This window comes from Megascapheus bottae, chromosome 33 (assembly GCF_031878675.1).
Source record: "Megascapheus bottae isolate mThoBot1 chromosome 33, mThoBot2.hap1, whole genome shotgun sequence".
Taxonomy (NCBI): Eukaryota; Metazoa; Chordata; class Mammalia; order Rodentia; family Geomyidae; genus Megascapheus; species Megascapheus bottae.
In genome coordinates this window covers 5,659,036-5,678,535 of record NC_143541.1, presented here as the reverse complement: position 1 = coordinate 5,678,535, position 19,500 = coordinate 5,659,036, and the positions used below count along the sequence as shown (strand labels likewise).

At 47.8% G+C, this 19,500-nt stretch overlaps 1 protein-coding gene across 3 annotated transcripts in view; it reads right to left on the bottom strand.

Annotated features, from left to right (window-relative positions):
* The window catches only part of Mtmr14 (myotubularin related protein 14), a 48,094-nt gene that overhangs the window by 8,267 nt on the left and 20,327 nt on the right, over window positions 1-19,500 (bottom strand). For all 3 annotated transcript variants that reach the window (XM_090324003.1, XM_090324005.1, XM_090324006.1), the window contains exons 7-17: window positions 17,765-17,838; window positions 13,739-13,809; window positions 12,009-12,083; window positions 6,917-6,983; window positions 6,493-6,578; window positions 6,149-6,225; window positions 5,897-5,933; window positions 3,773-3,843; window positions 3,136-3,194; window positions 2,847-2,985; window positions 1,963-2,142 (exon numbers count right to left, since the gene is read on the bottom strand). In XM_090324003.1, coding sequence (XP_090180129.1) covers window positions 1,963-2,142; window positions 2,847-2,985; window positions 3,136-3,194; window positions 3,773-3,843; window positions 5,897-5,933; window positions 6,149-6,225; window positions 6,493-6,578; window positions 6,917-6,983; window positions 12,009-12,083; window positions 13,739-13,809; window positions 17,765-17,838 — 936 coding nt within the window. The remainder of the gene's footprint in view (window positions 1-1,962; window positions 2,143-2,846; window positions 2,986-3,135; window positions 3,195-3,772; window positions 3,844-5,896; window positions 5,934-6,148; window positions 6,226-6,492; window positions 6,579-6,916; window positions 6,984-12,008; window positions 12,084-13,738; window positions 13,810-17,764; window positions 17,839-19,500) is intronic.

Below are 19,500 nucleotides of genomic sequence, written 5' to 3'. Positions count from 1 at the left end.
AGCATCTGCGCACAGGGGAGTCCAGTTTCAACAGCGAGGTTGTGGAGCATATAAAACCCAGAGCACAAAGGCTGGGAGGGATGGATGGCCAGCCTAGGTAGCTTTCCCAAGGGGCTGATTCCAGGAAGTTCTTCCTGCCACATTCAAGACCTGATTGACTACTGTTACCTAAGAGGCAGAGCTGCTAGGGGCTGGATCCCTCAGGAACTTTAAGATAAAAGAGACTAAATTAATTTGAATGTTAATGGAAATACATAATTAGACTGCTCCAAATCAGAATAATCTAGTCTTTCAAAACCTCTGGCAAACACATCAAATTGAGAAGAATCTCGTTGGCCAGACTCTTCGCAGGTGCTCCCAAAACACAATAGAATCAAACACCTCACAGCAAGGCCCCATGCCTTATCTTCAAGGTGCCCATTTAGGTCTAGCTATACCAGCCTCTGCCTAGCTCTAGGTGCAGGGCTTTGAGGACAGGTAGATCTCCCAATTCTCAGCCTCATAAGGGGGTGCCCTCAGTAGTCATAGTGGATCAACCACAAGCCTGAGTTACCCAAAGCAGGCAAAAACACCACTCACAAGAGGCCTTTCCAGGAGTGGGAAGTGGGATCTGAGGCAAGAAGGGGAGAATACACAGGTGGAATGAGGGAAAGTGCCAGTGCAGGTCAGCCATTGTCACGGTTAGACTGGGGCAGGGCTCAGAAGGTAACAGGACTCTCCTTTTCCTCCCTTTGTCCAGTAACACTGCACAGGGAGCAAAGGAAGTAGAAACCCTGAGTGACAGTTACAGGCCAGAACAGTGTCCCACAGTACCCTTGCGGCCCTGAGCAAAAGGTGTACAGCCAGGTGTACAGACTAGGGAGCACGGAAGGATATGAGTGGGCACAGGCATTGGGGACTTGTCTGCCTGGCACGGTCTCTGGTCAGCTGTGTTTACTGCACCCTGTGGGGAGGAAGCCTCCTGGTCTTAGTTTAACAGACAGACTCAGCTCCGTACTCACAGATAGCACTGGCTAAAGTAGCCTGGAGTTCTGGCACACCTATGGGCTCACCTGCTCTGCCTGCCTCGGGAGGATGATCTGGCCCTTCTTCCTTCACTCCCTATTTTTGCCAGAGTAGGGAGAGGCTTCCAGAAGTTTTGGAAATAGGGCTATTCCCAGGGAGGAAACTGAGACCAAAGTTACATGAATATTACATTGCAGAGCTGTGCTACAATCTGGGATGGGCCCCAGAACTCATGCTCTTTGTACCCTGGAATTCTCTGAGGAGCTTGGAAGCCACAAAGCCACCAACTGTTTCTCCCCCCGTCCAGGTCTGGATGTTCAAGGCTTGAGAAAGCCCAGTGATCCACAGGATTTTTTCCTTGTCAGCAGGGAAGGCTTCCCTAAGCACCAGACCATCCTCCACTCCCAAGCCTATTGGCCTGGTGCTCAGCTTTAATCGGCGTGCTTGGCCATACCCTATGCCTCCTGGCTGAGGTGCTGTTTCTTCAGGTGTGGGAATGCTGTGGTTCCCCACAGCCTCATGACTAACCTTGATCTCTTCACCATCCCACCAATGTGGACATGCAATGTGAGAACCGAAGGAACTCAGAACATCTACCCTTGTTTCTTCAGTCACAATGTATGGTTCTCAGAGGGCTGGCATCTGTCACTGGAAGCACACAGGCAGCCCTGACTCCCAGTCTGTCACATCACCTCACTACACTCCCTGGAGTCTCCTGGACTGGGCAGGGCTCCAGGAAGGACTCTCAAGCCTCTCTACAAACCAGCCCTGGCTTTTTAACCCATTCTTCTAACAGTGGACCAGCCAGCTTCTTTACTCTGGGTTCACTACCCAGCAGGTCACATACTAAAGAATCCCATGTAGAATCCCACTAGCGACAGCAGCTCAGGTGCAGGAGCCTTACCTCTAGCCTTGGTAAGCTGGAAGGCTACCTACCTCCCCAGCAGGGCTCCTCACCTGGGTCTGGGAACTTCCAAGGGACTGCTGCCCATCCTGAAAAAGCTGTCAGAATGGTTTGAGGATGAGGAGCTGGAAGACTTGGCTTCAGCTAGCCCAGGGTGGGAAAGCAGGCGGTCCTCTAAGGGCTGCGGCCGGTTCCAGAGTACACTCTGTGGGGAGGATGAGCAGCTCTTCCTCCTGAGGTAGAAGAACAGGGCTGTCAGCTGGGACCCCTGGGAAGGCCAACATCAGTGCCCAAGACCTGCCTTCTGTCCATGGAGAAGATGCCACAGGCAGTGGGCTCTCAATACTTCCTCAGGTACAAAGGCCCAGGCATCGAGGGCTGCAACTTTATGGAGGGACTGACTATAATGTCCAAATTATACTGACCCACAAGCCTCAGAGGATAAGCCAGAAAATGATTCTTAGATAACAGGCACACTATCTCCCTGCTTCCCTTTCTGCAAATGTGATGCAAACTACCATTTGCTTAGGGAGAAAGACATTAGGGCCTTGGATTCCATCACTTTCTCCATGGAGGGACTCCTTAACATGTTCCCAATCTAGCCATCTTTTCACATTGTTTCCTTTTTCTAAATTGGCCTGTCTCCACCAGGCAGAGCACAGGGAGATCCTCTGACAAGGAGCTTAAGCCAACCTGGCCACCGCTTCTTGGTCCCATAGGGAGGCCAGGCCCTTTATGTTCCTGGGCCACCATGCAGTGCCCTTCATCAACCAGATGGCTGGCCTCTGAGGACCAGTACAGACAGCAGGATAGAGAGCTGTGTTCTTGGGCCTTCTGTCAAGGGCCCCTTTGTTCCTGGGGCTCAAGCCTGCTTCCCTGGGGCTGACAGCCCTGGGCCACAGCTGTGGGTAAGCTCTGTCCCAATCTGGCTCCTCACCAAGCTGCCTGAGTCTGTGCTCCTGCCGGGACCAACTCCACAGCCTCGTAGGTGAAACTCCCCATGGCCCCTGGAGAGCTCTCCATGACCAGAGAGAAATCACTGCCCAGGCTGGTGGTGCTGCCTCGGTCTCTTCCTTCTGAAAGAAGCCAGTGCCACAAGTCAGCACATTAGTCTCTCTCCCATCACCAGGCCCCCATCTCTTCCATACCAGCTGGTCAGCTTCTGCCTGGGCTCCACTCAGAAAGCTGTGCTGAGGAGGGGAAGCCCACTGGGACCACAGACTTACTCAACATGCAGATATCTTCCACAGTGAAGCCTGCATCTCGAGCTGGCAAACTCTTCCTCCTGGAACAAAAACCCAGATAGGGAATCTCAGTGCTAGCTGGTTGTTTGCTCTGTTCCCAACCCTGACCATCCTGGAAGATTGCTCCTATTCCCTGGCAACTCTCACAGCAGGTTCTACCTAAAGGCAGGCCTTTCTGGGCTCCATTCTGTTTCTGTACACCACCTACGTAACCAACTTCTAAGACTGGCAGTCCCACCTCTTTGCTAGCCTGGTCTTTGAGAACTCAAGTCTGGTCCAATGTGCTAGAAGCCTTGGGCAGCAAGCAAACTCTAGTCCTTGGGGGTCTGGGTTCTAAAATAACAGCCAGCTCAGCAGCCTGCATGTGCCAGGCTGGAAGCAGGGACTCCAGGGAGAATGACCATGAGCTGAGGAGGTCCTGTCGGTGGGCTGGCTACTCCCTGCAGTGTCATGCCTGCTTTCTTCCTCACTGGAGATTACTCATTGCCCTCCTTGCCTAAGGACCCCCAGCAGGGACGCCTGGCCTGGCCTCAGAGGAAGGCAGGGAGTGCGTGCCAGAGAAATTGGGTAGGAATAAATAAATGGTGACTCGCTTGCTATAGAGTTGGCTTCTGCTTACCTTTGGGTTTTCAGTGCAGAGAACTCCTCGGAGGTGATATGCTTCAAAAAATTGAAGCAGAAGAAAAAAATCTAAAGGAGAGAAAAAAAGCAAAATACAATAAGACATCCTTCCTCAAAGAGAAAGACTAGGGTGGCAGAACTCCCAGGAGTGGAGAGTTGGTTGTTCTGGCAAATCTCTCTGCTGGAGAAGGACCTGCCTTGAAGGCACTCCACTGGACATTCTGACCCACGAGTGGTGTGGGTGTTGGAGTAAGCTCAACAGTAGATAGATGCCCTTGGAAAGGGCTGGGGTAAAGAAGGAAGGAAATGAGAGCTCAAGTAAGAATTTCCAAACCCTTTTCACATTCAACAGATATTCTCAACCTGTTAGAAAGGGTGAATATATCAGTCTGGCAGCCCAGGGAGCGAAGCTGGCAGAAGACAACAGGGAGTGAGGTCTTGGGACTTGGGTTTGATGACATAGCAGGTATACAGGAAAGGGAAAGGTAGTGCATGGCAAAGGTCACTCAGAAACAAGATTAAGAGAATGAGAATTGAAGTGAAGGTAGCCATTATTTGGCCTAGTATCTGCCCTACTCAAGAACTGTTGAGGGCCAGGTTTTTGGCAGTACTGGGATTTGAACTCAGGGCCTACAGCCATAACTCTTAGCTTGAATGTGAGGTGGGCACCCTGCCTCTCATGAGGAAGTCCCCAGCCAGTGCTCCTGTCCAGTGGACTCCAGGGTGCACACCCAAGGTTTCCGTCTGTGTAGTCTACAAAAGCCTCTAGTAATCCCCGCAAACACCTAGCTCAGAAAAATACCTATCCAGTGTTTCTCCAAAAGATTTGCTCAAAAAGAGCAGAGGGTTGCTCAAGTTAGGTCAGTTTGGAAATAATGTGTTACATAAAATTAAAGACTTTCAGTCTTTAATGTGCTAATGTATTCTGTGAAACTCAAAGGCAGAGGTGCATAATAGACCTTGTTTTTGTCTGCTGCTTTGCAGGTCAGTGTCTAGGTCTGGGGAAGTGAGAGAAAAGCCCCATTTGGTGATCAGCTACAGAGACTCTTGCACATGGTCAGGGACACAAGGCTGGAACTTTGACCCCACTTAACTCAGCTCTGTTACTGTTCTGAGTCTCTGACGGTAGCATCTGGTCTACTCTGGGGAACAAGGGAGATGAGGTGGAGGACAGAATGTCCTGAAACAGCAAAATCCCCAAACAAGAGGCTACAACTTTCTGTCCAGATTCTAATGCCGAAGTTGCTTGCTGCCTCTGACAGTTCACTGAGGCCTCTGAGGACCAGACTTATAAACTCCACAGTTCTGGCAGATGTGATAAGTGTTCAGAAAAAGAGATTTAGAAGGGAGAGGAACAGCTGAGCAGGAACATCAAAAGAAGGAGGTGTGAGATAAGATGCCCAGGAAGGAGGCAGGCCCAGGAGGATGAGAGAGAATAAAGATGCTTCACAAAGCTGGAGTGGAGAGATGGAAGAGGAACAGCATCCATGCTGAGCACCTGGGTCCCCCAGTGAAGTGCCAGACACTCAAAATAGGCCATTTAAGGTCAGCCCAGCTATAGACAGGACAACTAGGGGAAGGTATGCTCGGGTCTGACTCCAGGTCTGTGTGCTGGAGAGACAAGCATAGCGGGCAGACAAGGATTTGGGAGCAGCAAGAAGACTAAGTATGTATGGAGAGGATGCTTGCCACAAAAAAGAGGAAGAACAGACAGGAAGGGGTCTGGATGTAGTTCAGCAGCAAGGGAGTGAGACAGGACCACTGGGGCACAGAAAGCCCTGGGGCTGAGAAGGGACAGAAGGACAGAAGTGCTTCTACGTTTCAGCGGTGGATGAGGGGCACAAAGAGGACCTGTTCATGGATATGAGAGCAGAGCATAGAAAACCAGGTCACCAGAAAGGAGGAAGAAAACTGTCTAGAGAGGTCCTAGACAGCTTGGTAAACTGTTCAGTGCCCAGGGCTTTCTCTCTCCAAGGTACAGGAGGATCTGGAGGCTCAGGTGGCAGCTCTGTAGTCCTGTTTTTCCCACCATACTGTATGCAGCCCCAGAGTGTCAGACAGTCCATCACCCCGTTCCTCCATCAGCCCTGAGCTGTGCCCACCACCTGTAAGAGGCGCTCACCTCCTCTCCTTTGCTGAGCCGATCTACCAACATGTGCCTGAAAAAGGAGAATGCGTAAGTCAAAGGAAACTATATCACTTTGAGGCAAGGGAGGCCTGGGACACATGGCACCAGGTAAGGCCTGTCAGCATCTGTCCTTCCCAAGGGATAGGGGACGAAACTCTTTTCCTACTTGTGACCCTCGGAGGGAAGCTACCACACTATTCCCAGGCACCATTCCGCTGCAAGGCCCAGTTTTCCACAAAGACTTACCCAAAGAGGAACCAGTCATAGGCCACAGTCAGGTAGAGGATCTCAGCGGGCTTCAGGGACATGTGGATGAGCCCATCCTGGAGGAGACCAGAAAGCTGCCTACCCATCGTAAGCTTTCTCACCCTAGGAGTGCCCCCACCTGCAGACCCGATAATAGCACAGGCTGGTGAAGAACCCCAAGACCAGGGGTAAGCATGACACCTGCAAGTTGGCTCCCTCACCCTAGATCTCTGCCTGCTGGAGATGCTCCTACGGTACCCAAAGGGTGGAGCTTAGCAGGGCCTCTTGAATACTCCCCGACCCCGGGACCCAGTCATACTCACAGCCCACAAAGTCATACTCACAGCCCACAAGGAAAGGCGCAGGAGAGAGATGAATAGGGGGGTGCGATCCCAGCCTGAGATACAGTGTACCAGCAACCCACCGTCATCTGCTTGCACACCACCGACAGGAGCCCAGGAAAGAACCAGACAGGGGCTGATGAGAAGGGAAGCATCGCCACCCTGGCTCCGATGAGGGAGCCGGGCTACCCAACCTCCCTGCTGCCTTCTCTGGGTCTTCAAGATTCTTCTCCAGCCTAGTGATGGGCTGGTGGGACCTGCCTTAGTCTACTACAGCACCCTTCTCTTGGCTACAGTTCTTGTGCTTTCAGGGAAGAAATGTAGGCTCCACAGCGTGGCTACCTAGGACATATAGGTGGCACTGCCCTTTGTCCCCGCCTAGTGTTGCCCTGGCTTGTAGGCTTGGGGAGCCTAGAGGCAGACTCACCATCGCTGTTGACTATGGAAAGCAGCAGTTTCAGGTAGTTTTGTGTTTGTTGCACCAGGTCCCAACTCTGTTGGCAAAAGAGAGAACAGGGATCTAGGAATGCTAATAATTCATGTTTGGAATGTGAAGTATTCCAAAAACAAAATGCTGGCCTGAAATGGTGACACAGGCCTTTAATACTAGCGCTCAGGAGCGGGACAGAAGGGTCACCAGAGTTGCACAGCAGCACTGACTACATAGTGAGAAAAGCCAAAAGTAAATACCAACTAACTAAAATATTGGCTGAGGTTATAACTCAGTGGTTGAACATATAATACGCATGGACAAGCCCTTGGATTCCATCCCCAACACCATAAAAAAATTGATAAGTATTATTCTGGGACAAGAGATAGCCTGAGACACTAACTCCCCAGAGACTCACTGCTCCCATAAGCCATTTCTGCCTCACCGTGCTCCCTTCACAGCACAGAAAACTAAAACATCAACCTTCTCTAATATGTTTCACTTTCTCTGTGTCATCAGTAACAGAGTTTGAACTCTAGGCCTTGTGCTCTCATTTGGCCTTTTTTTTGCTCATTAACTGGTACTCTACCACTTGAGCCATGCCTATCTAATCAAGCAATTTGAGGTAAGAGTTTCAAGGACTTTCTTGCCTGAGCTGGCTTTGAATGGATTCTCAGACCTCAGCTCCTTAAGCAAAGGTATGAGCCACTTTTCATTGCTAGTCACTATCATTTTTTTTCTGGTTTTCTGGAGACAGGGTCTTGCTATATAACCCAGGCTGATCTCAAACTTGTGATTATAGACATGTACAATCATGTCTGGTTATGTGTGTATGTGACAGTACTGAGGAATCAAACCCAGGTCTTCATGTAAGGCAAGCATTCTAACACTAGGCTACACTGGGACCCTTGGTATATGTTAATTAGTAATAAATGCAGTCTGTTTGGCAGATAAAAATCTTTTAGATTTATATGACTTACATGAGATAGAAAATAGAAAATGAGGAAAACCTGTGCTAAGCCCAAGTGAGAGGTCTACAGCAAGCCCTGTGAAGCAACCTACTCTGAATCTGGGATTCCACGGAGAGGCCTGACCCAGTTCTGCAGAGCCCTTTTCCCTGGCTGGGGACAGCCTCTGCTCTCTATGGACACAACTGCCTATCAGCTTTCTGGGCTGTGTGCAGAAGGCTGCGCATGCCAGCAAGAGAGCACTTCCCGGAGGGGAGGGGAACACAGAACCTGTAATTGCAATAGTTTTCCCAGGAATTCAAGCAGGCTCATTTACCTGACCCTCCCGTATCCCCAGAGAGTTGACCCACTTTTCAGTAGCTCTGGAGAGCTACCAAAGGGTCTTTCAACGAATGGAGCCTGACATGGAAGGCACACCACAGCCAAGCAATGTCCTCAGAGAGAGTCAAGGAATAAGAAGGCGGGGGGGGGGGGGGGGGGGGAAGAGTAAGGAACCTTGTATCAGATGCCCAGTGGGGGGGGGGGGCAGGCTGAGGAGAAACACAACTGCCAGGAAGGGGCAAGGATCAAGGTTGGTTCTGTGAAATGCCAACAAGTCAGGCAGCTCTGAAGGAAGTCCCCACCATCAGGGAGAGAAAGCACTTTCCCAGGGCTGAGCACAGGAGCACAGGACAGGGCAGGCAATGGAGAGATGGCCCAAGGTCACACTGCCAAGCTGAGGGATGAAACAAAGTCCACATTTTTAGACATATGCTACAATGTAGGGACTTTCCATAACATGGAGCAGAAAAACAAATTTGAGGGGACTTGTGAGGAAGACCCAGGGAGAGCTTAAACTTCTGCTCAGAGTGCTTGCCTAGCATGCACGAAGACCTGGGTTCGATTCCTCGGTACCACATATATAGAAAAAAGCCAGAAGTGGTGCTGAGGCTCAAGTGGTAGTGCGCTAGCCTTGAGAAAGTTCAAGGACAGTGCTCAGGCCCTGAGCTCAAGCCCAGGACTGGCAAAAACAAAACAAAACAAAACAAAACACCACTTTTACATAATTCATGTTCCATGAAGCCTCTAGAAGCAGAGAAGGACAAGCAATTATCCTTTTGTTTAGCTCTAGCCCTGTGGCACTTGTTCTCCTGCCTAGAAACTCCTACCTTTGCTACAAGGGCCCAATTCTTTTCTGTGTGTCTTCAATGTGCTATACAGGTGATGCCCCTGCCTGGATCTCTCTCTCCAGGGTTAGAGGGCTGTTTTGGAAAGGCATACACATTACCATCATCACTCAGCCATCCATCTATCCAACCTCTCCTTCAGAGCGCAGCACACTGTGTGGCCCCTGGGGGCCTGGTGCTAATGACAAGATGGTAAATATGACGACTTTAGTCCTTGTAAGGTCATAGCAGAGAAAAGACAAAGTGACCCATTGCTGGTGTGTGATTGAGCTTAGCCTGATTGGTAGAATGACCAGAAAGAGCATTTTGGTGGTGGTGAATAGGCAGGATAAGTAGAAGGAGGAGACATATGTTTGTGGTAGAGAAAATAGCATGTGCCAATCTAGAGAAAGCACTCTTCCTCTAAAGAGCTGGCAAAGGACCAGGCTGTCCAAAACAGGATAGGCAAAACTGCATGGAGTTGACTTTTTGGATTATATGCTTAGATCATGGAAGACAGAGAGAATAAATTTAAGAAAAGGGTGTACTCAAGCCTGAACTCAGGGCCTGGTTCTCTGCTTTAGCTTTTTCTGCTCGAGGCTGGCACCTACTACAAGTCACACCTCCACTTTTTTTGTTAACTGGAGATGAATCTCTCAGATTTAGCTGTCCAGTCTGGTTTCCAACCTCAATCCTCAGATCTCAGCCTCCTAAATGGCTACAATTACAGGCGTGAACCACCAGTGCCCAGCTCCGTTGTGGGTTTTGAGGCAAGGTGACAGATAGCACTGAGGGCAGAGCAGGCTATTTACAAGGTTCTCATATTAGTGCATTATGTTCACTATTTCCATTTACTCCACAATGTGGCTCGTGTTCACATATGAGATGCACTGAAATCATGGGCTGGACAAGCCAGTGCATAAGAGATGGGTGGAGACTAGAGAGTTTTACCAAGAGCAGAGATTAAGAGAACTCTTGGGGCTTGGTGATGGATAGAGAGCATTAGGTCTGAGCACTGGGTCCACAATGACTTCATTTTGGACAGCAGGTTGCATGAATGACACTTGTGTGGCTCCAAAAGGCCTGACTCAGATGTACTGGGAGGAGGCACCTGTAGTGGACAACAGAAAACACAGCCCAGGAGATGAAGGCTGGGGTCCTGTGACCCCAACGCTGAGCAGCAGAAGAGAGTAGCGCCGTACCTGGCTGAAGATGACAAACTGGCTGGGTAGCACTGAAGAGGTGGCCTTGTGGGAGGAAGCCTGCCTCTGGAATGACTGCAGTTTTACCACTGTTGATTATTACTCTAAGACATAATAAACACTAGCCAGTGGCCCGTGTCCTGAGCACCGTGAAAAGCTGTTGGTTCTTCCATTCAAAGAACACCTGCACCTAGAGATCCTATTAGGGCTTAGAATAAATAGGAGCTGCCAACCCCACTTTTTGGGGGAAGCAAGATCCTCTGCCCAAAGCCACAGAGCCCCTCAAGAACTGACCATGTTGAGGGCCTATAATTAGACCTTATAAGTAGCTCAGATTGTTTGAACCCGAATTTTAAAAAATATGTTGCTAGAAGTGACCAGAAGGGCAGCTCAGGGCAGGGTCTACCTGAGATCTTCACATAAGACACAGACTAAGACGTAAGACTGCAGGTTCGTGCGGGGGAGGGGGGGAAGGGTAATGGGTGCCAAGACATGTGAAAGGGTATCAATGTATGTGAATTAATGCACCTTCTATCTGGCAAATATCATGTAATCCTTTTACTAATTACAAGAGAAAAAAAAAAGAAAAAAAAAAGACTGCAGGTTCTTCTAGACATTCATTTTGTCTGACTGGAATGTGAGACCAATGGACAGGTATGTTCCTTCATCATGCTTCCAGGCCCAAACATACCACAGGTCTGCTCTCACGCTTAATACCGCTTTCTTTCAGAATACAATTGTAAGGGAGACCTGACATTACCCTCCTGCATTCATTCAACACCTGCTGAGCACCTATCCTGTGATTAGGGCTGAATACACAGGAAAGATAAATAAGGTCCCTGTCATTTCTGGAGGGGGGTGGGGGCAGTTGACAAATGTAGGCTTGCCTACAGCAAGGGAAATCTCAAGGCTATGTAGGAGTTGTCCAGATGAGACAGAGGAAAATAGTAGAGGTGCAGATGCTTCTCATTATTCACTAGCTTGGCTATTCAAGCTCTAGGCGCTGTGCCTGTTTCTGTGCTGGGGATGCATACATAAGCCATGGGTCCCACAATCCTCTTGGAACTCACAGAATCAGTGGAAAATTCCATAATAGATGTGCTTGGGGAAGTGGGGGAGGAATGTAGATTCAGAACCCTTCCTGAAATGACACCAAGCCATATTCTTCTGAGTGGCAGAGTAGCAGCCAGTCAAGAAGAAGCTAAGAGGGGACAGCCAAGCAAAGAGAACAAGAAGTAGGCAAGGGGTCAGGAATATGGCTACTTGTCTTATTTGAATTAAGTGGCAAATGAGACCACTGGAAGCCTGGGGGACAAAAATACAGATATATTCAGTGTGACAGGGCCCTCCTGTGGTAGACAGTAACAGGAGAAAACATAATGGAAATAATTTTCAAGTTTCTACAATCAAATGAGGTCAGACAGCGCTACACTTTTTTGCAAGGCACAAATTTTAAAGGAAAAATGAAAAAAGTCATGATGTAAGCTCCATGAGATCCCCTGCAAAGAGAACCCCCAGTGGATGAAAATCCTTGAATGAATCACATTCAAAAAGCTGACTTTCTAGGCCAAAAGCTAATGAGAAAAAGAAAGAGGAGAGATAGAGAAAAGAAAGAGAGGAAGAGGTGGACAGGGAAGAAGGTAGGACAGAGAAAAAGAGGGAGAAGGGAGGAAGAACGAGGGAGGTCACATTATCAATCAAGCCTGTATGAGTCTTGTGATCCAGAGTTGTCTGGTGTCCCACCACCCTCCTGCCTGCTTGATCAGGCCCTCACCTGATACTGGCTCCAATCAATGTTCAGAGAGTGAGTCAGGAAGTCGGGGATACTCAATGGGGCATCGACGTAGTCCTGAGAACAGAAGGATACCTGTGAGATGTAGACTGACCATTGGAAGAAGCTGTAGTGACAGGTCATAGCCCTGAAGCTGTGGCTACCACAGACAGGATCTCTCTCCGTAGAGCTTGTCTTCTCCAGACCAGATGCTTGGGCTACTCTGGGACTGAGAGTTTAAAAATCAAAGTAACCAGATCACTGCAACTGAATAGTATTTGCTGCTACAGAAAGCAAGATCTACACCCAGCCTTCCGTAGGTTCCTGTACCTGCTTTGTTGATTCAAGAACAAACAGAATGCTGCTCCCACTCTATGCAGAAAGTGAACTGAAGAAGAACTTATCCTACCTTGACCCTGAAAAGTTACCTTATAGAATAGCACACACTAAAAAGGGAAAGGAGCAGGGTTTGACGACACACACCTGTAATTACAGCAGTCAGGAAACAGACACTGGAAAACCACGAGTTCCAAGCCAGCCTGAACTACAGAGACCCTGTCTCAAACAAAACTAAACACCACACAGGCACACACAAAAAGGGGGTCAGGTAGAACAAAGAATATATTTTTTTGTTTTTGTTTTCTGCTGGTCCTACGGCTTGAACTCAGGGCCTGGGTGCTATCCTGAATCATTTTTACTCAAGATTAGTGGTCTGCTACTTGAGCCACAGATCTACTTCTGGCTTTTTGTTGGTTGACTGGAAGAATATTATGGATTTTCTTCCTGGGCTGACTTTGGATCAAGATCCTCAGATGTCAGCCTCCTGAATCACTATGATTATAGGTATGAGCCACTGATGCCTAGCCCAAAGTATGTATTTTAAGAATTTCACATGTAGGGGGAGTTTGACCTAGTGGTAAAGTGCTTGCCGAGCATGCACGAAGACTGGGATTCGATTCCTCAGTACCATAAACATAAAACAACAACAAACAAAAAAAAAGCTGGAAGTAGCTGGGTGAGGTGGCTCATGCCTGTAATCCTAGCTACTCAGGATGGTGAAATCTGAGGCACAATTCAAAGCCATCCTGGGCACTAAAGACTGTGAGACTCATCTCCAATTAATCACTAGAAAATGGCAAGTGGGGCTGTGGCTCCAAGGGTAGGGTGGTAGCCTTGAACTGAAGAACTCAGGGACAGCGCCCAGACCCAGAGTTCAAGCCCCACGACACATACACTCCCACCCCCTGCCAAAAAAAAAGAAAAGAAAAGAAAAAGCTGCAAGTGGTGCAGTGGGATCAAGTGGATCAAGCTCTACCCTTAAGAAAGCCCAAGGTCAGTGCTCAGACCCTGAGTTCAAGCCCCAGGACTGACCAAAAAAAAAAAAAAAATCACATATAGGGGCCAGGAGCATGGCCTACTGGTAGAGTGCTTACCTAGCATGCATGAAGCCCTGGGTTTGATTCCGCAGTACCACATACACAAAAAGGCCAGTGGCTCAAGCGGCAGAGCACTAGCCTTGAGTGTCCAAGGACAGTGCTCAGGCCCTGAGTTCAAGCCCCAGGACTGGCCAAAAAAAAAAAGAATTTCACATGTATAGATGAGAAGAGAAAGAAATCATCAGACTACTTTGGGCAAAAAGTAAAATGGTAGTTATTTTCTCCAAAGAGATATACTAGCTGTCTTCCTGGGTCTCCTTTCACAAAGAAACACAAGTTAAATTTTGTAGCTCATACCTGCTTCCAGTTAAATATGAGCCCTTCAGCCATGTAATCCCGGTCCTTATATTCTTTGAAAAATTCACAGCCTGGAAAAGAAGGCAGAGTTAGGACACCTTCTGTCCTACTGCAAAGGCAGAGTTGCCCCTGGTCAGTCTACAGCTCTGGTGCTGAAGGACTATGGAGCCAGAGATTTATATACAACCACAATGCTGCTCCAGACACGGTCAAGGCCAATGGGCAGGGGCAATGGCAGAAGCAGCAGAAAAGCCCCTGGTGACCTCTGGATCTTAGCTACACACTTGCCCCTATTTGCCACCTGTCCCCATGGTTCCAGTGTGCTCCCTGGCCATCACAGGTTCTTTGTCCCAGTAGTCTGAGTGCCAAAAGCGTGGCTCACAGTGGTATCCTCTACACTTTCAGCAACCACCAAGGTACAGAGAATTGGTCTTTTTCACCACCAACACCAGGAAGTAACGGTAATCTCACAGTTCCAGTAAGGACTGAAGTCATAACCAACTGGACAGGTGGTGGACAACACGTGCAAGGCAACTTATGAGGCACTGCCTCCTCCAGGTGAGCAGGCAAAGGGTCACTTTCCCACAGCATTCACCGGAAATTCCTGACAAATTCATGCAGGCCAAGGCCAAAGGGAACAGCGGGAGAGATGGCAGAGGGAAGCGGGCTCCAGCAGCTCTTACAGCTTCATCAGCTTTCTCCTCGCCCTGTGCCTAAAAACAAGCCATGCAGTCACTAAGCCTGGCCTTTCTTATTTGTGGGATGGTAGCTTGAGGCTGAAATACAGTAATACATATATACCAGGGAACACTCAAATGGCAGCACACAACTGCAACGGGAGTTCCAAGGCTCGGTCAACTGTTTCGTTGACTGAGAGATAAGGCTTGCCCCTAGACTACAGCTGGCTTTGTGGGGGTGACCACAGCACAAGGAATAAACTAGGGATGGGGGTCAGCAGCTCCATCAGTGTCAAGCCACAGGCTAGGACACCTGGGGGCGGCCTTCTCTCAGTTGTTTTCAGTTCTTCAATAAGGGCCCATGCAGACTTCAGAAAGCACAGGGCTTTGGCCACAACAAGTCTCGTGAGATCTCAGAAGGGAAGAAAACCATTGGCTCAATTCTGTAGAAGGAGCGACAGGCCAAAAAATAGGCACTTAAGGTAGTGCCCTGTCTCAGGGAAGGTCCCTGTGGAGATGAGACATCTCCCCTTTATGGGCCCTGTAGGACTTGCACTCCATATAAACCCTTATGCTCTAATCTTCCAGGCCTTGCTACTGAATGAAGTCAGGAAACAAATCTTCAGCCGCACAATACTTCAGCCTATTTCTAGGGTGCTTCACCAGGAGAAAGAAAAATTATAAATGTCAGACAGAGCTCTTGAGCATCTGAGCCCAGGTGAAGAGGACTCTTTTAGGGCCTGGCAAAATGCTGTTTCTATGAACCCTGAGTGCTGGTTAATTCTGCAGGTTGAGTTCTAACCCAACTCATGATATAGAAACTGATCATTATCTGCAAATAGACCCAATACCCAGGACAGTGCTTGATGCTTATTACCAGAACAGGCTTCAGAACCCATCAGGAGACAAGAGGAGAGGGGAAGAAAACAGGTGATGGCAATAAGTCACTCAGAAGGAAACAAACTAGACTGTGGGGCAGAGTTTGGCCCCATCTATTTTGGTGCCTGCAGAAGTGCTAGGGAACACTTCCCATTTCATCTAAGCCCTAGAACAGATAGCATGATAGTTCCTGTCTGTGCTTCAAGGTACTTACAGGGCTCAACTAAAGATCCTTATATGGCATCAAATATACTCCATGTCGTCACTGAGATAATGATAATTTGTTTTTCCTTTTTATAAAGTAATATGGGCATGAAAAGAATGTCAAGAAAATAAGTACGTCAAGTAAAAGGTGCTTCTGTAGGGGTGGAAAATGGGGGTAGAGGATGGCTCATGTGGTATAGTGCCTGCTTACCTGGTATGAGGCCTCGAGTTCAAATCCTACCACTACCACACAAAAAGCATTCTCCCTGTCTTCATTATCTGGATGGCTATCTCCACCTTCAGCTTTTTTGTTTTTATATCTTTTGACCACTTACAACCATCAGATGAAATAATTTAAAAAATCAGGGTATGAAGAGGAAAAAATATTTAGACAGATCATAATGTTTTATCATCTTTTCTGCTGTTTCATAAGCATCTTTTCTGCTGTTTCATAAGCATCTTTTCCTTCATGTAATGAGAATTCACTATTTAAAAAAACCTCGTATCCTGCTTACCATCCTGAGCACTGCTTTACAATTACAACATTTTCATTGTATGAAGTATCATTGTTTACTTAACCCTCATTCTGTCTAGTGAAAACATAGCCCTGGTTTGCTGGTATAGATACATTACCACAAACATCTTCAGGACTGTAGTCTAACTGATAGACTATTAAGACAATAACAGGGTCAAAGAGTGTTATCATATGGAGAGTCTGGTAACACACATTGTTAAACCGCAGCACAAAGGACACCACACTAGCATTCCAATATAGCAGCAGTACTTTATAGCAAAACTTTTCTCTAACCATTCCTACTAGGACTGAAATACAGGCAAAGAAAGTCAAGACTGGCTCCTCAGGCAGTGCACCTTTGATTCAGACACTAGTTGCATCTGTGCTCTCCCTGCTCTGGTCTTCCCAAGGAGCTGGATGCTAGGTCTGAAACTCAGCTGTCCAAGCAACCCAGGAAACTTTTCTTTTTGGTGGGAATTGGGGTTTGAACTAGACCTGGGCACTGTCCCTGAGCTTTTCAGCTCAAGGCTACTGCGCTACCCTTGAGCCAAGCCATACTTCCCATTTTCTAGAGGTTAATTGGAGATGAGAGTCTCAGGTCCTTTTGTCCCCAGGCTGGCTTTGAACCTTGATCCTCAGATCTAGCCTCCTGAGTAGCTAGGATTACAGGCATGAGCCACTACGCTCATGGATACTCTTAGGGAAGAGAAATCTTTCATCCATCAATTCCTCATTAGACCATAATTTAGAGAGCCCTGGTTAAATCTTGGCATGCTACCTGAAATAAGTGTCATTATCCTCAGGTAATAAAGGAGGAAAATGGTGCTTTGAAGGTCGGGGGGGGGGGGCTTTTCAAGGACATATGGCTTTAAGTGCAGTTCTATAGGACACCAAACACTGAGCTGGCAGAGGAAGGTGACAAATGACTAAGACGGAGGCCACTGTAAGGATGCCAGTTCACACAGGAGGTGGGTCTGAACATCACCATCTTGTCTGATAAGGACACTCTCTCTCCTATAAGATGCTAGATGAGTTGCAGTTCTAAATGAGGCCGTCACCAACCTGCCCTTGCTTTTGGGCTTTGTGGCTCCAAAACTGAGATGATGTCGAAGCCAAGACTGAAGGCAGATGCTGGTGCTGAGAAACAGGAGAGGTTTCAAAGATGAGTACACCTCCTGCTGTGACCAGCAAACCTACTGCCAAGCAGACTGAGGGCTGGAGCACTGTGCAGGGTTACACAGCTCCTGTATTCAAGGTGAGAATAAAGTAGCCAAAGGCCACATGCACTTGTGTGTTTTGTATCCATGGATGTGTGGACATTGGAGCACTTTGCAACACTGTACTGGGGATGAAACAATTACATTTTCTTTCATTCCCAGAATAGGTTCCTGGAGCAACATCCACAAATCCCTTCAACAGTGCGTGCAAGACACGCATGGACTAGAGCAGCATAACACTGTCTCATATTCACAACAAAAGCCTGAGCTAAAGCTTTCCAAATTCTGACTGCTCCTAAGGAAACCTGAGGCTTAGGGAAGTAATTTGCTAAAGGTTGTGGCTGATTGCTAATTAGAGTTCTCAGTCCTTGGAACCTCAAGTTGAAAGGCCCTCCAAGACACCATTCCACCTCTACCTAGTGACTGAAGTCCAAATGTCCATGCTAACTGGACATAAGCTCCTTAACATAGGCTTGCTCCCGGCTCCCTGGGTTAGGGGACCTAGGCTGTCATTTGACCAGAAAAGGCTTCCTACCTGGATATGGGATGGAGAGGAGAGTGAAGTCGGCATAGCGCTGGGCTTTGTCCACCTTCTCAGACGATGTTATGCTGTTAGGACAGAAACACAAGGCGCTAGAGCATCTCTACCCACACGCACGCACGCACGCACGCACGCACGCACGCACGCACGCACTTTCCCCAATGAGTGTTTCCTAACTAAATGATGCATTCTGCTGCATTCTGCTAAAAAACAAAAATACCATTTAGATGTAAGAATAACCTCCCTTAGCAGTGCTTTTTTGAACAATTAAGAACTCTAACTTCTCCAGCTCTTTCTCCAACATCTCAAACAATAGAGGTCTTTTTTTTTTTTACTATAGCAAGCCTCAACTAGAAACTTGAAAGTGGAGAATCACTGTCCATATGCACCCACAAATGCATGTGGTGCGGTCATTCTGACACTGGAAAGGGAAGCGAGGCAGATCCAATTAATGAGATGATTTAAATGATGGTCTGCAGAGAACTCTGCTCTACTGAGAGCCACAGAGACCATTTCTACACAGGGAAGACAGCCTCTGAAAGGAATTGGTGATCATCCTGACAAAGGAAGAAGGGCATGGGAAAGTTCAAGGTATTTGTAGCAGGCTGAGCTCTGAATTTAGCCTCATTATGCCTTATTTTCTTTTTTTTGTAGGTCATGGGCTTGAACTTGGGCCTGGGCACTGTCCCTGAGCTCTTTAGTTCAAGGCTACCGCCACATCCCTTGAGCCACAGCCCCACTTTCGGTTTTCTAGTGGTTAACTGGAGATAAGAGTATCACAGACTTTAGTGCCCAGGCTGGCTTTGAATCTCAATCCTCAGATCCCAGCCTCCTGCATAGCTAGGATTATAGGCGTGAGCCACCATGCCCGGCAGTATGCCCTCTTTTCTAAGAATGAATGATGTGGCTGTAAGTATGTAGCTGGTTACAGGGAAGTACAAGGTCTTCCTTACATGCCTACCGCTTTACATGATTTTTTTCCCACACTTTGATCGGCCGTGGGGCTTGAACTCTGGGTTTGGGCACTGTCTCTGAGCTCTTCAGCTCAATATTAGCGCTCTATCACCTGAGCCATAATGTCACTTCCAGTTTTCTGGTGGTTAATTGGAAAGTCTCAAGGACTTTCATGCCTGGGCTGGCTTTGAACCATGATCTTCAGATCTCAGCCTTCTGAGTAGCTAAGATTATAGGCATAAGCCACTGGCTCCTGGCTTTAAGGCAAACAATTTTTTTTTTTTTTTGCTCAAGGCTACCACTTGGACCACAGCACTACTTCTGGCTTTTTTTTTTTTTTTTTTTTTTTTTTTGCCAGTCCTGGGCTTGAGCTCAGGGCCTGAGCACTGTTCTTGGACTTTCTCAAGGCTAGAGCTCTACCACTTGAGCCTCAGCACCACTTCTGGCTTTTTTCTATGTATGTGGTACCGAGGAACCGAACCCGGGTCTTCATGCATGCTAGGCAAGCACTTTAACCACTAGGCCAAACTCCCAGCCCCTTATGCATTATTTTTATATAACAGCAGTCACTAAACCAAAATTAGGGATACATTGAATTGTTGGTCCTGTTTTTTTTATTAATAAATTTATTGATTTTTTTACATCATATTTTATTTTATTTATTTATTTTTTGCCAGTCCTGGGCTTGAGCTCAGGGCCTGAGCACTGTCCTTGGACTTTCTCAAGGCTAGAGAGAGCTCTACCAAACTCCCAGCCCCTACATCATATTTTAAATG